General features: G+C 47.0%; 1 protein-coding gene across 1 annotated transcript; it reads left to right on the top strand.

Annotated features, from left to right (window-relative positions):
• Positions 1-990: 990 nt before the first annotated feature.
• Positions 991-3,843, top strand: LOC135812982 (secreted protein C-like). Its single transcript, XM_065326201.1, has 3 exons — positions 991-1,004; positions 1,982-2,760; positions 3,767-3,843. Exons 1-3 carry the CDS (start codon positions 991-993, stop codon positions 3,841-3,843), a joined length of 870 nt encoding a protein of 289 aa, XP_065182273.1.
• The last annotated feature ends 11,667 nt before the right edge of the window (positions 3,844-15,510 follow it).

Consider the following 15,510-nt stretch of genomic DNA (forward strand, 5'->3'; position numbering starts at 1 on the left):
CCCGATGATGGTGCGGCCAAACGCGGCGTAGATCTACGAGCACCCGTAACTAGGGTGCCTATACATGGCGTTTGTCCACTACTTCATCATGACTTTTCGACAACTCGTCTCAGACACAGAAACATCTCTAGTTCTACACGTAACTGAGGCTCTTTTTTATTTCACAGAAATTAGGCACTTCAGTGAGCAGAAGCCAAGTGGCAGGCTCAGTACCTGTTTGGAAGATTATGTGCTGTGGATCGTGGGGCTCGACAATGAGTTCTGGCTAGTCTCGCTTTTGTGCACGCGCACATGTTGTCCAGGCGTCAGGGGCCCAGCCTCCCTGCCCATCCGACCCGCCACACACAACAACGAAACTGAACTGAGAGTTCTACTTAATTTCTTGACAAGACGGAGACGGACAGACAAGAAGACCGGACACGACGAGGTAAACTGATAACTGAAGAAAAAGACTAACATTATGGCAGCATATAAGCATGCGCGCAACAAAACACAACGTATGACAATGACGTAACCGTTACTTGGATCATGTACAAACTATACATGCAACCAAAACCAGTCAAATACGAGTCAAAGCAGAACGCAAAATAAACCAAAATAAACGAAAGGACCACAACAAAAATGAGCCATGAAAAGTCTTTCTACCGATACATAACACTCGCATTTGAATCACAGTGAAGGACCGTTTCTGGGGTTTGCAGGTAGAAGTAAAGTCTCCAAAAAAGTTTAATATTTTTGTAATTTTGGCATGATACCGTGCAGAAAGTTTAACGATGTTTGTAAGACGGAAAGAACATGCATGGCTGTTTGCACATCTTTACACAGACATGTCAAACCGGGTTCACGATAACGTTTCTTCAAATAAGGGAAAAATTGGTAATTAAAACGCTAGACATTGCGACTCGTTAGACTTTCCGGTTTTACAGTATTGCAGGTTGTGGACGTGACTTCTTGAGTCGAGGAATACATGTAGGTAGTGAATGGGAGTAGATGGCAGCAGGACGGTATGTATTTAGAGGGAGTACTATGTACTAGCTATGAACCTAATTAAACTGAGCACAGTCATGAGCAACCCGGTGTTCAACATCATGCATTGTTACAACACCAGCCAATACAGCTTCCAAGATGAATGCCGGAGCCGCAGACGATAGCAGATTGCGACCAAGTAGACACATATGCTGTGTTCTGCACACGCCGGTCATCGGGTGGATGGACGTGTTTGCGGTCCAATGGTCCAGTGCCCCATGCATTGCATTCAGACTTCACTGCACTGTTGAATAGCAGGCGTTGAGTCATACTCCCCGCCGGGAGACTTCACCACACAAGACACCTAATCAGTGTGGCAATATGACTGGCTGCATGTTCACACAATATACTCACGACTAACAAAGAGTAGAGACAGAGCACGTTCAGGTTGGGTGTTTCCTAAACCTGACGCTCGTTCACGATTACCAACCGGGGACGCATGTTCCAAGCAATGGACAGACGGTCCGGGCTCCAGTGGCAAGTCCAGTGGCAAGTCCAGTGGCAAGTCCAGTGGCAAGTCCAGTGGCAAGTCCAGAGGCAAGTCCAGTGGCAAGTCCAGTGGCAAGTCCAGTGGCAAGTCCAGTGGCAAGTCCAGTGGCAAGTCCAGTGGCAAGTCCAGTGGCAAGTCCAGTGGCAAGTCCAGTGGCAAGTCCAGTGGCAAGTCCAGAGGCAAGTCCAGTGGCAAGTCCAGTGGCAAGTCCAGTGGCAAGTCCAGTGGCAAGTCCAGTGGCAAGTCCAGTGGCAAGTCCAGTGGCAAGTCCAGTGGCAAGTCCAGTGGCAAGTCCAGTGGCAAGTCCAGTGGCAAGTCCAGTGGCAAGTCCAGTGGCAAGTCCAGTGGCAAGTCCAGTGGCAAGTCCAGTGGCAAGTCCAGTGGCAAGTCCAGTGGCAAGTCCAGTGGCAAGTCCAGTGGCAAGTCCAGTGGCAAGTCCAGTGGCAAGTCCAGTGGCAAGTCCAGTGGCAAGTCCAGTGGCAAGTCCAGTGGCAAGTCCAGTGGCAAGTCCAGTGGCAAGTCCAGTGGCAAGTCCAGCGGCAAGTCCAGCGGCAAGTCCAGCGGCAAGTCCAGCGGCAAGTCCAGCGGCAAGTCCAGCGGCAAGTCCAGCGGCAAGTCCAGCGGCAAGTCCAGCGGCAAGTCCAGCGGCAAGTCCAGCGGCAAGTCCAGCGGCAAGTCCAGTGGCAAGTCCAGTGGCAAGTCCAGTGGCAAGTCCAGTGGCAAGTCCAGTGGCAAGTCCAGTGGCAAGTCCAGCGGCAAGTCCAGCGGCAAGTCCAGCAAGTCCAGTGGCAAGTCCAGTGGCAAGTCCAGTGGCAAGTCCAGTGGCAAGTCCAGTGGCAAGTCCAGTGGCAAGTCCAGTGGCAAGTCCAGTGGCAAGTCCAGCGGCAAGTCCAGCGGCAAGTCCAGCGGCAAGTCCAGCGGCAAGTCCAGCGGCAAGTCCAGCGGCAAGTCCAGCGGCAAGTCCAGCGGCAAGTCCAGCGGCAAGTCCAGCGGCAAGTCCAGCGGCAAGTCCAGTGGCAAGTCCAGTGGCAAGTCCAGTGGCAAGTCCAGTGGCAAGTCCAGTGGCAAGTCCAGTGGCAAGTCCAGCGGCAAGTCCAGCGGCAAGTCCAGCGGCAAGTCCAGCGGCAAGTCCAGCGGCAAGTCCAGCGGCAAGTCCAGCGGCAAGTCCAGCGGCAAGTCCAGTGGCAAGTCCAGCGGCAAGTCCAGTGGCAAGTCCAGTGGCAAGTCCAGTGGCAAGTCCAGTGGCAAGTCCAGTGGCAAGTCCAGTGGCAAGTCCAGTGGCAAGTCCAGTGGCAAGTCCAGTGGCAAGTCCAGTGGCAAGTCCAGTGGCAAGTCCAGTGGCAAGTCCAGTGGCAAGTCCAGTGGCAAGTCCAGTGGCAAGTCCAGTGGCAAGTCCAGTGGTTGCAATGTGAGTTTTTACTATAATAATTATTCACGTACCTACAGCTAGAAAATAATAATGAAAGACGGTGATACAGTGACTAGGGAAGTGAGACAACTCGTGAACAAGTGCTTCAACCAGACGCAGCAGTTATGCTGTACTCGTGCACGTATGGCCACGTCAGCTCACAAGGCGGTGAAAACTAACGCATGGTTCACGCTCGCCAACTACTTGAGACGACACCAGCAGCTCACATACATGTAACATCAAGAGTAGAATGATGTTATGTACTGGGGATCATGTACTCTTGGTGATATGCATGCCAGGCTATGCTCTTCAGCAAACAGTTTTGCATGATCTCTACACTTGAGTTCCTGTGTGTAGGCTCCAGGCATAGGCATGGCAGGGGCGTAGGAGGGGTTTTGGAAGTGGTACGACCGAAGGTCGGCGCGGGCGAAGGCCATTTTGGAGGGGGGTCCGGGGAACTACCCCGGGAAAATGTTGTAAAGAAGACACAAAATCCTGCGTTCTGGGAACTTCTGGCACACTTCTGGCACAGTCTATAAAGTCATAGAATTATTTCACGGACAGAAGAGACGTGCAAGGACATGCACAGATGCATGGCAGATCTACGAGTACGAGTCTAGAAAAAGGTCAAAGTCTGATGCGCATATATGCATCGATGGATCCTGATTTCTTTATTACGGTTTTGCACGTTCCGGACGGACCACACTTTTCGAAAAGTGGTACGGCCATGGTCGTACCAGTCGTAGCTGGTGCTACGCCCCTGCATGGCACAGGGCAGTATCAGTTCCTAATAGTATTGCCTCGACTGTGTCCTATGACACTCCGTCGTGACTGCACTGCAGCATGTGATGACTGCACGGTCAACGTGAACTACTTCTTTCTCTGGCAAAACTCCAGTCCACCACCAGCAGCAACATGACCTGGCGCTACACGTAGTACGATACTCCGACGGATGTCCACTGCACAACTACTTCGTCAACTACTAACAGCAGACCCCGATGTCTTGTGCATGGTTACACACGACCAGCACCGTCACTGAACCTGGGCCGTGAATCGCCGTTTCATCTTCACGATAGGCAACACACCTGGCCATTCCCTTTCATAGCTGCTCAGCGGCTTAGACACCAGATTCACGACCACGCTGCTTACAACGACAGATCTTCACTCTTCAAGGTGCAAGGGATTACGAGCGTACTGGGATCTCGTCATTCATCCTACGCTTTGAAAGACACTGTGATCCAAAGTAGAATGGCCACACGCAAGCTGTGCTTGAAACTGACAGTGAAGCTGGGACAGCCTAATGTCTAAGTAGATCTACTACTAGTAATTAGCTTGCACGAGATAAATGCCGCTTGGCGAGATAGAGAGAGAAGAAAGAAATTTCAGCAGTATCGAACATGATTTCTGACATGTCACATGACAATCGACATGGCAACAGCGAATCCTAGCGCGACTTGCCGTGCTTTGAATCAGCCACTGAAGACCTGTGAGCGCTTGCAGGTCTCCGATTTTCCAATCGGAGCACGCCCAGGCGTGCTCCGATTGAATCGGAGCACGCCTAGGCGTGCTCCGATTCAGCCATCAGAGGCCGCTTTTTTTTTGCAAACTGCAATGTTCACCTGCACCTGTAGGCTGTAGGCTGTAGTCACTGCGAAGAAGAGAAGCTGAACTGACCTGGTTTTTAGCTGACTAGACCGCCCTTGTTTTATCTCTGTGTTGTGACTGTGTACATTAGTCATTATGTAACATGTCTGAAGTACTAAACTGGCGACTAGTTGTGTTCCTTGTCTGGTCTAGTGTGCGTGCCTTGAGTAGGTACTAGGTATGTGTGAAGTACTACATGTAGTAGTACTAGTAGTAGATCTACGAAGTAGTTCGTGCAATGCATGTCAGAAATGGTATCAAAGCATTCGTACTCGGACTCAAGTGCTAGAATCGGAGCCCTCCGCGCTAGCGCGCGTCGGGCTCCGATTCCGCACTTTCGTCCTCGTACTCATGCTCGATTCCATACGTAATAGCAATAAAAACTGCTTTATGGCAGTTTTCTAAAAAAAGTTATTGTGTTCTAGTCCATGGACCCCGTCTAAAAAGTAAGAAATTAACGAAATGTGATAGCCGAAAATTAAAATTTCACACAAAACCTCACAATAATCACAACACTTGAAATGCTGCTTTCAACACTAAACTTGTACTGCACAACAATTGGCAACATGCATGTCATGCATGCATAGGAAAGAGGATCACGAGGCGAAAAGGTCTTATTATTAAATTTTGAATACGGCAGTCCCACAGGCCAAGGGCCTTTTTACAGGTCTTCTGCATGTAGCTTTTCATTCTGTATGTGATTATTGTGAGGTTTTGTGTGAAATTTTAATTTTGGGCTATCACATTTCGTTAATTTCTTACTTTTTAGACGGGGTCCATGGACTAGAACACAATAACTTTTTTTAGAAAACTGCCATAAAGCAGTTTTTATTGCTATAATTTCTTTTGTTTTTTTCTGTCACCAATGGAATGCCCTATATCAATAATTATGTAAATGATGGCCTTCACATCATGTCAATTACACCGTATCATACGCATTGATGTGCAAGCCTTTTCTTGCAGAAAATGGCACTAGCATGTTCTTCTGCGGGGATACATGTGAGTAGTGGTGGACAGTGGTGATACTTTTTTTATACGGAGGTCATTCTGTGCATGTTGCTGTAGCAGAATTTCATTACTCTGTCATAAAATTGTCTTGCCTTTCAGATATTTCAGATTTCCCCACCCTCGATCAGATTTATTTGAGAAATGTAACCAGGTACTTGTCGCAGATGTTTTTTGTTGATTCTGTGTTTATAATGGTTTATAATCATGGGTTATCGTGATAAGGTCATACTGCATCATATTGCACTGAAATCGTAATCCTGTTGATGTCGACACAACTTTTGGAAGTAGTTCAATGACTTCAAACTGGTAGTCCACGATTTTCTAAAACAACACAGCAAAGGAGGAACAACAAACATGTATTAAAATGTAAACAAATACATTACGTAACCTCGTTCCAACAACTACCCCGATCCTGAGGATAAAAGGGGCGAGGCTATGGTTGGAGGTACTGAGAGATAAACAAGGCACTCCATAATAATAAAATCTTACACATCTTTTGGTGAGTATGAATGATATCCAGTCGAACCTCTTTAGGACGAACACCAAGGGACCAATGGTATTTATTCTGTGAGTTTGTCTTAACCTATTTTATAACCAGTGAATACAATTATTTCTCCAATAGACATACGAATAGATTTCTTCTACAGCAAAAGATTCTAAGCCACACCAACTCATTGACTCGTCTCGTATGAAACAAATGAGTCACTAGAGAGGTTCTGCAAAACGAAAATGCGTAAAAAGGTTCGTTCATTGCCATGAAGTGCAAAACTTCGCAACTTTGGACGCGAAACTTGCAGGGAACGCGAAATGAACTGTCGTACTCGTAGGACATTTCGTGAGATCGGGTCATGGCGTACGTGCACTTGGCCCGCGCAAACTACGAAAATGTGCAGAACGCAAAGTTCGTGCAAAAATTCGTACACACTTTCGCAAGGACTGTCGAGAAACTTCGTTCGAATTTTCGTTTTGCAGAACCTCTCTACTGAACGTTTCTTTAGCAACATGACGGCAACTGAAACAGCAACAGAGAAAGTACGATACATGTACAGGCAGTACAGCACATTCTTGCAGGTACTACAAACAGATTGCAGATCGTAATTCTTGCTTTGGCGGCACGAAACTTTATTTGGGGCAGTGCAATCTCGGCGGTACTCACAAATAATAAATCAAACAGCCCAGACTCAAGTAAACAAATCCAATCATACAAGTACGAGATCTTCACGAGACGAGACTACACCCATTGGCTTGTTTCGTATGAAGCAAACAAGTTTACTGAACCTCTCCACAATGGAGATTTTCCCTGATATGCGAATTTATTTTGCAAACTCGGTCAATGGGTCCTTGAACCTTTCCCTCCAGATTGGGAACTGCCAACGATAGTATGCCACTGACCAGTGCCTTACTTGTAACGTTCCGATGTACAATGAATATGAGTATTTCGACAACACATTTAACATACCGGTAAGCCTTACCGTCAAGAAGGTGAACTCGCGTTCTTCGTACACTGTAGACAAGGGCAAAGAGATAAAAATGGATCTAAATCCGAATAAAATCAGCACACGTTTCCGTAAATGAAAGGGTGAGCATAAGCAAATGAATCGAAGGAAACCGGTCAACTCAGAGATCACCTGTCATCGAGTATTCCGTAAAAGGAGGCCTCGGCAGCGGAAAAGCTAAATTATTTAGAAAAGAGATCCTGTCAGCTTTTCCATTATTTATTGCATTCCGCCCAAAATCAGCACACTTTTCGTAAATGAAAGAGTGAACACAAGCAAATGAATCAAAGGGAACTGGTCAACTCACCTGCCATAATATTCCGCGAAAGGAGGTCTCAGCAGCGCCGAAACGAAATAAGCCAGGCCAGGAGTCGAAATATCCGAATCAGCTCATACAAGAAGCAGTTCCAAAGAAGGAAGTTCCTTGCGCATGCACATCCGAACACGGACTGCACTGCAACACAATGTCTGCCGTGCAGTGCACAGCACGCGGCTTCCACCCGTTGGTAGATCTAATACCGAGCACCTTACGTAGAGATTTACGTAGCCTAAGTGAAATACCGAGCACCTTACGTAGAAAGTTACGTAGCATAGCGGTGTCGTTTTTCTTGCCATGTGAACACAATAATAGAAAAGCTGACAGGATCGCTTTTCTAAATGTAATCAAGCACGCTCAGGAGGTCATGAAGGCTGATTCTGACATGTCACATGACAATCGACATGGCAACAGCGAATCCTAGCGCGACTTGCCGTGCTTTGAATCAGCCACTGAAGACCTGTGAGCGCTTGCAGGTCTCCGATTTTCCAATCGGAGCACGCCCAGGCGTGCTCCGATTGAATCGGAGCACGCCTAGGCGTGCTCCGATTCAGCCATCAGAGGCCGCTTTTTTTTTGCAAACTGCAATGTTCACCTGCACCTGTAGGCTGTAGGCTGTAGTCACTGCGAAGAAGAGAAGCTGAACTGACCTGGTTTTTAGCTGACTAGACCGCCCTTGTTTTATCTCTGTGTTGTGACTGTGTACATTAGTCATTATGTTACATGTCTGAAGTACTAAACTGGCGACTAGTTGTGTTCCTTGTCTGGTCTAGTGTGCGTGCCTTGAGTAGGTACTAGGTATGTGTGAAGTACTACATGTAGTAGTACTAGTAGTAGATCTACGAAGTAGTTCGTGCAATGCATGTCAGAAATGGTATCAAAGCATTCGTACTCGGACTCAAGTGCTAGAATCGGAGCCCTCCGCGCTAGCGCGCGTCGGGCTCCGATTCCGCACTTTCGTCCTCGTACTCATGCTCGATTCCATACATCTTGCCCGAGCCTGCAGCCCAGGGAGTCGTACTCAAACTACAGTCCATTCAGAAAAAAATGAACTTCTAGCTTTTGGCCATAAATGGGTCAAACGTTGAGTTTTTTTAGAATTTTTTTCTGCAATCCCATATGGAATCCTCTTCCAATTATGTTTCTGAAGTTTTTTTGTCCAAAAAGCAAGCCATAGCAAGAATAGGATTTCGGCCAGGTTTTGCCCCAATAGCACTGAATTGGGAAAAACCATCAAAATCCAGGCCGTTTGACCCCGCCTGCAACAGTGCATTCTGCGGTTCGAACCCCAGTTCAGGCACCCTTTTTGGACCCTTTTTCAAATTTCAAAGTTCGCAGCACTGCACTGTGTACGATGAAATCACGAAAAATCGCCAAATACGGGAGCTCGCCAGAGCCAGGACCCATTTTTTTATGAATGGACTGTAGGGAGGTGACACGGCACAGAAATTCGTGTCACAGGGGTTGACTCGCACCCGTGACCCCTCGTTGTTATTTTTGGAATAGTTCAGTCCAGTCCAGTCCGAAAGGTCATACTCGGATCGACTCGCCTTCTGTACTTCACCTCCAAGCGTGCCGCATGGGTGTCTAGTTTTTGAAATTATTGAGGCAGCACATTTCGTTTACAGCCCATCACTCGCCAGTATTCTTTGAAAGACTACCAGCAATTTGTTTACCTCCTGCCATGTCCGAACTAATTGATAGCAGTGATGGCAACAGCAGCAGTTATGAGACGGCGTGTAGTGTTACGGTAACTGTTCAGAACTGTTCAGAGTCGTATCCTAGGTTAATCCGAATACTAAAAATTGACCCAAATTGCACATAGCACGAAGCTGGTTTTTGAAAATTGTAAGTCGTGTATCTGCCCCATTTCTTCTTTATGACTTGCACAATACACCAGTCTTCCTAAACAACACATTTCTAGCAGGGGTTAAGTACCATATAAGAGAGGTACAGCCAGTGATATTGTCATGTTGAAATACTACAATTTTGACACAAATTACACATAACACGAAGCCAGGTTTTGAAAAATGTAAGTCGTGTATCTGCCCCATTTCTTCTTTATGACTTGCACAATGGTCCAGTCTGCCTAAATAACACATTTATAGCAGGGGTTATGTACCATATTAGAGAAGTACAGCCAATGACATTGTCATGTCTAAATACTACAATTTTGACACAAATTAGACATAACACGAAGCTGGTTTTTGAAAATTGTAAGTCGTGTATCTGCCCCATTTCTTCTTTATGACTTGCACAATACACCAGTCTTCCTAAACAACACATTTCTAGCAGGGGTTAAGTACCATACAAGAGAGCTACATTGTACATCTAGTCATACTGTCATAAACAGCCAGCATTTTTCCTGCAGCAGTCACACCACCATCATCATTATTTCCAGGGAAATCCTCTTACATTGTCAGCTCCTACGTCGTTAGATACAATGTAGGGGGCTGTAGGACCGGCTCGTCAAAGATAGAGAACCTGAACAAGCGTGCTCGGGACGTCTCAGCAATCGTGGTATGCCTGAGCACTCCAATAAAAACTTGATAAAGGCAAAATCGTTCCCCACAGAAAAATCATACTTTGCGGGTCTCGCGTTGCACGCTTGGAGGTGAAGTACAGAAGGCGAGTCGATCCAAGTATGACCTTTCGGACTGGACTGGACTGAACTATTCCAAAAATAACAACGAGGGGTCACGGGTGCGAGTCAACCCCTGTGACACGGATTTCTGTGCCGTGTCACCTCCCTACAGTCCATTCATAAAAAGATGGGTCCTGGCTCTGGCGAGCTCCCGTATTTGGCGATTTTTCGTGATTTCATCGTACACAGTGCAGTGCTGCGAACTTTGAAATTTGAAAAAGGGTCCAAAAAGGGTGCCTGAACTGGGGTTCGAACCGCAGAATGCACTGTTGCAGGCGGGGTCAAACGGCCTGGATTTTGATGGTTTTTCCCAATTCAGTGCTTTTGGGGCAAAACCTGGCCGAAATCCTATTCTTGCTATGGCTTGCTTTTTGGACAAAAAAACTTCAGAAACATAATTGGAAGAGGATTCCATATGGGATTGCAGAAAATAATTCTAAAAAAACTCAAGGTTTGACCCATTTATGGCCAAAAGCTAGAAGTTCATTTTTTTCTGAATGGACTGTAGTTTGAGTATTATTATTATTATTATTATTTTTTTTTTTTCTTATTTTGTTAGGGATTTCCCAACAGGCAATGTTGCCTTTTTACTGGGAACCCTAAATGAGACTTTGTGTGAGCGCGAAACAAAGCAGGCGACTCGGCCAGGCGACAAGATGGAGGCAGCGCATTCCACCTGTCGGCACCAAGATACGCAATGGAATGGAAACCATACCGGGAGTGGCAGGCAGGCAAGACAAGAGCAGCTGTAGCTTGGCCCCGAGTTGTGGCAGCAGAATGTGGGCCAGTGCAGCGGGGAGTGAATAGGAGGCTGAGAAGTGGGCTAGATAAACCATGCAGACAGCGAAAGACAAAGACGTATTGCTTGAAATTTAAGCGTTGCTCTAGTGTGTAGATCTTGGTGTAAGCGTACAGGGTCTCAGTGGGAGTTCTGCGGTCAAGGGCAAATATTCTTTTAAAGGGGAAGTATACCCTAAAATCAAATTTTCACCAGTTGTAGTCTTCTGGGTGCTGAGTCGAATGGTCTTGGTCCGAGGAAGCTGCGACGCTCCCTTCCTACTTGAATCCCAATCGAACTCGCGCACTTCCACCGAAACTGGGTGACTGCGCCCTACTAGATGGGGATTTGTATGCAAAATGTCACTAAAAGCGCCATTTCGTTCTTATAAAAGCACGGATGAACGCGATTGGCCCATATGTTGTAGTCTTTTGGACGCTGAGTCGACTGGTTTTGGTCCGAAAAGCCTGCGATGCAGCGTTCCTCCTTTATTCCCAATCGAACATGGTTGAACAAGCGGTCACGTGCTCCTGGGTGCCCAAATCACCTGGTCACCGCGCCAGCAGGCGACAACTTTCACACCAAGGTTCAACTTGAGTTCAACTCGAGTGACAGGACTGCACCCAAAAAAGGTCAAACAGGCTAGTAAGTTGTACCCTGCAGTCACGGCGACCAGCTGACTGGTGTACGCAGGAGCACGTGACCGCTTGTTCAACCATGTTCGATTGGGAATAAAGGAGGAACGCTGCATCGCAGCCTTTTCGAACCAAAACCAGTCGACTCAGCGTCCAAAAGACTACAACATATGGGCCAATCGCGGTCATCCGTGCTTTTATAAGAACGAAATGGCGCTTTTAGTGACATTTTGCATACAAATCCCCATCTAGTAGGGCGCAGTCACCCAGTTTCGGTGGAAGTGCGCGAGTTCGATTGGGATTCAAGTAGGAAGGGAGCGTCTCAGCTTCCTCGGACCAAGACCATTCGACTCAGCACCCCGAAGACTACAACTGGTGAAAATTTGATTTTAGGGTATACTTCCCCTTTAAGACTAGTACGGCTGGCTGTGATCAGCTGGTACGACTCCCTGCTGCAGCCCAAGGGCCGTAGGCCCGAGGGCTGCAGGCAAGGGCAAGATTCAGCCATCATGACAGACAGAGCGTGCTTGATTTGATTTCTTGCAGCGCGAAGCAACATATTAGGGAAGGTCAAAGGTCGAAAGGTCGAAAGGTCGAAAAATTATTCCCGAAATGACGTCAAACGGTCCGAACATTCCCGAAATGACGTCAAACGGTCCTGATGGCCTGATTATGCCCGCGGCGGGAAGATCGCCTATTGGCCATGGCCCCGGCAACGATCACGTGTCATGTAAGAAACGGTAATAATATCATAAGATTCCCAAGCACCTATCTTGACCACCCAGCCATGCGCCACCACTGGCACCAGGGCCGGGAGAGATCCGGCCGAGTGTTTGGCTCAGAAGAAATGACCCAAAAATTGTTTCCTGACCCCCCAAAAAAAGTAGCGCCACCATGTTAGTGGCTATGACAACACCAGTGCATGCATGCAGCTAGCTGAGCTTGTACTGTTGTAGCTTGTCCGTGCTGCTGAGTAGATCTACGAGTGCTGTGCTCATGCCTTCATGGTGCTTTTTTTGGCGAAGGACTTTTCGGTGCATCACCACCATGGTCATGCCACGCAACAGCTTCGACCAGGCGTCACCTTTGTACCTAGGCTAGGTACCTACATTGCTACAATTATGTAGCTAGCTAGACTCACGTCGAGTTGGAGCAAACACGTCGTTTTCAACATCAGTTCGCTTCAAGCTATCCGTGACAAACATGTAGAGTTCTGGAGTTTTTGTTGCAGCTGTTGGCAACGACCGGAACAAAAAGAGCAAAACTGTAAGCCATGGTAAACTAGGAAGGGAGATGACCCTTCACAGCCTGAAGGATTTCACTTGAAAAGCTCGGCTGACAACTAACTTGAAGCAGGAATGGTGGAGTGGAGTACACTTCAGTTGAATGTGGTTCCTGCTGGCCTTGCGGATGAATTCAGGGTACCAGCAGCAGGGCAGGGAGGATGGATCAACAAGAGGCAGTCTGAAGTATCGACAGCCTCTCACTGTTTCATACGGTAAGAGCTCAGTAAGCATAATTATACTGCGAGTCTTTATGGAAGTAATAATTGTTGGTAGGACGTGTGCCTAATGTTTTGATTGATTGCAATCGCCTGCCCACAGCTAAACTAAGCTAGGTCTGCTGGTAGCTGCACGTGCAGTGTCGACGTGCAGCACAGGTGTCTCAGGATTATTGTATGCTTGGAGAGCAGCTACAGTTCATGCTCAGTAAAATCCAGTCGAGTCACTCAAGTACACGCCGGGCGTTGAGCAGTAATTCAGATGTACTCTCAGTGAAATCCAGGCAAGTCACTCAAGTTGCGCAACCCTTCAGATGGACTTCAAAAAAAAAAAAAACTTCTAGCTTTTGGCCCTAAATGTGTCAAACTTTGAGCTAATGTAACAATTTTTCTGAAGTCTCCTATGGAATCCTCTCCAGTATGTTTCTGAAGTCAATTTTTCTAACGAAAACGCCATAACAAGAATAGGATTTCGGCCACGTTCTGCCCCAAAGGCACTGAATAGGGAAAACCATGAACAATCCCGGCTGTTTTACTCCACCTCCAACAGTACATTGTGTTATGAACCCAGGTTGAAGTACCTTTTTGGAGCCTTTTTCAAGTTTCAAATTTCTCGGTACTGAACCGTGCACGATAAAATTACATATGGGCGGGGGGGGGGGGGGGGGTGGGGAGAAAATATGACAGCACTGTCGGTTGCCAAAGAACTGTGGTTCAGCCTGGTAGACTAGACTGTTCATATTTTAATGTACTACAGTCTATGCACAGTTGAGCCAACGTGTATACATTGCTATGCTGTCCTTGGTGACATTCTAACCTGGGTGTTCTTACACACTCCGTTCCTCGGTGTCCCACAGTACTACACGGCTTGGAATTGATGATGTCAGAAGTCAAAATCTAACGATAAATACTGACTTTTGGACCCACTCTGCCTATGGTATAGCATAGGGTGTGGTGGGTGTACCCCTCATGTAGCATGTACACATAGCTGTGACCTCTTCTCTAGCAGGAGTGAGTACCTGACCAGGAGAGACCGTGACCTCTTCTCTAGCAGGAGTGAGTACCTGACCAGGAGAGACCGTGACCTCTTCTCTAGCAGGAGTGAGTACCTGACCAGGAGAGACCGTGACCTCTTCTCTAGCAGGAGTGAGTACCTGACCAGGAGAGACCGTGACCTCTTCTCTAGCAGGAGTGAGTACCTGACCAGGAGAGACCGTGACCTCTTCTCTAGCAGGAGTGGGTACGAGGTGGTTTGGCTTTTTTTAACATGGTTGTAAAATGACGTGTTTTCAGTCACTTCTAGACAAGCTACGTCCAAATGAATTGTTGCAAATGGAAGTGCTATCCTTCATGCCCGTTGTGTCCAAAAATGGGAATGATCCCACTTTGGAAAGTGTCTTGAATCATGTCCTACTTTCACAGTATTCTCAGGATTCAAAAAAAGGTGTGCCATTTTTTAACAAATTTGTAAAATGGCATCACAAACTGGAATATTCGGTCATCAATGTTCTGAAGTTGATAGATATCACTTCAAGGATTGCTAGTGGATGAAAATTAATCTGTCAACAGAGGAGTGAACTGCATTGTATGTTGCGAAAGCCGTGTTTTTGTATTTGTAACTAGTGGCTGTGTTATACGGTGGAATTGGATAGATAGCATAGCATCGCAGCGATGTTTTCGTTCTCACAGAGTGCATTCCGTGACCTACTGTTCTTCATTACTGTCTCTAGTGATGGCAAGACGGCCTGACGTCGTCCAAAGGCCCTGCGGAAGCAATTCACTGCCCTCCTCGTCCATTCAGGGGCTCATTTTACACATCTTACACAAAATGGCAAAGCACCCACCACTAGTTATACCAACGTGGCAGGGAGAATTAAATTATATGCACCAAATTTTCTGGTCAATGTTGATCAACGATAAACTGGCTCCCATTTGCCACCACCCATGTTTCGATACAGCCATCCGGAGCAGAGAAACAGCCAGAAGAAAACCAAATTTTACACATTTGTTAAAAAATGCCAAATGTTAAAAAAAGCCAAATCACCTCGTACCTGACCAGGAGAGACTGTGACCTCTTCTCTAGCAGGAGTGAGTACCTGACCAGGAGAGACCGTGACCTCTTCTCTAGCAGGAGTGAGTACCTGACCAGGAGAGACCGTGACCTCTTCTCTAGCAGGAGTGAGTACCTGACCAGGATAGACCGTGACCTCTTCTCTAGCAGGAGTGAGTACCTGACCAGGAGAGACCGTGACCTCTTCTCTAGCAGGAGTGAGTACCTGACCAGAAGAGACCAGGTCAGTGACCATCGGTGGATGCGTAAGTAAGATGTGAAGGAAAACCACCCAAACGTGACTGGTAGTACTAGTGTTGAAACAAGCGTATCTATAACTAACGAGCGAACAGTTCCACTAACAAGCGAGCTATAGAGCGAGTTAACATTCAGATGCTTTGAACTTCCAGTGCCGACTAAGCATGACTTTCGCTCAAACGGCGATTCACTAGAAGCACTGACTGTACTGTTATGTGCATGCTGTAACGTATACAGTGCTCGTTAGTGCAAACGA

Source organism: Sycon ciliatum, chromosome 3 (genome assembly GCF_964019385.1).
Source record: "Sycon ciliatum chromosome 3, ocSycCili1.1, whole genome shotgun sequence".
Classification (NCBI taxonomy): domain Eukaryota; kingdom Metazoa; phylum Porifera; class Calcarea; order Leucosolenida; family Sycettidae; genus Sycon; species Sycon ciliatum.

Bases quoted from the DNA above. Each gene is read 5' to 3' on its own strand.
- LOC135812982 (XM_065326201.1), top strand. The intron at 2,761-3,766 runs GCAAGTCCAGTG...ACTGCACTGCAG, and splicing joins GTCCAGTGGCAAGTCCAGTG to CATGTGATGACTGCACGGTC.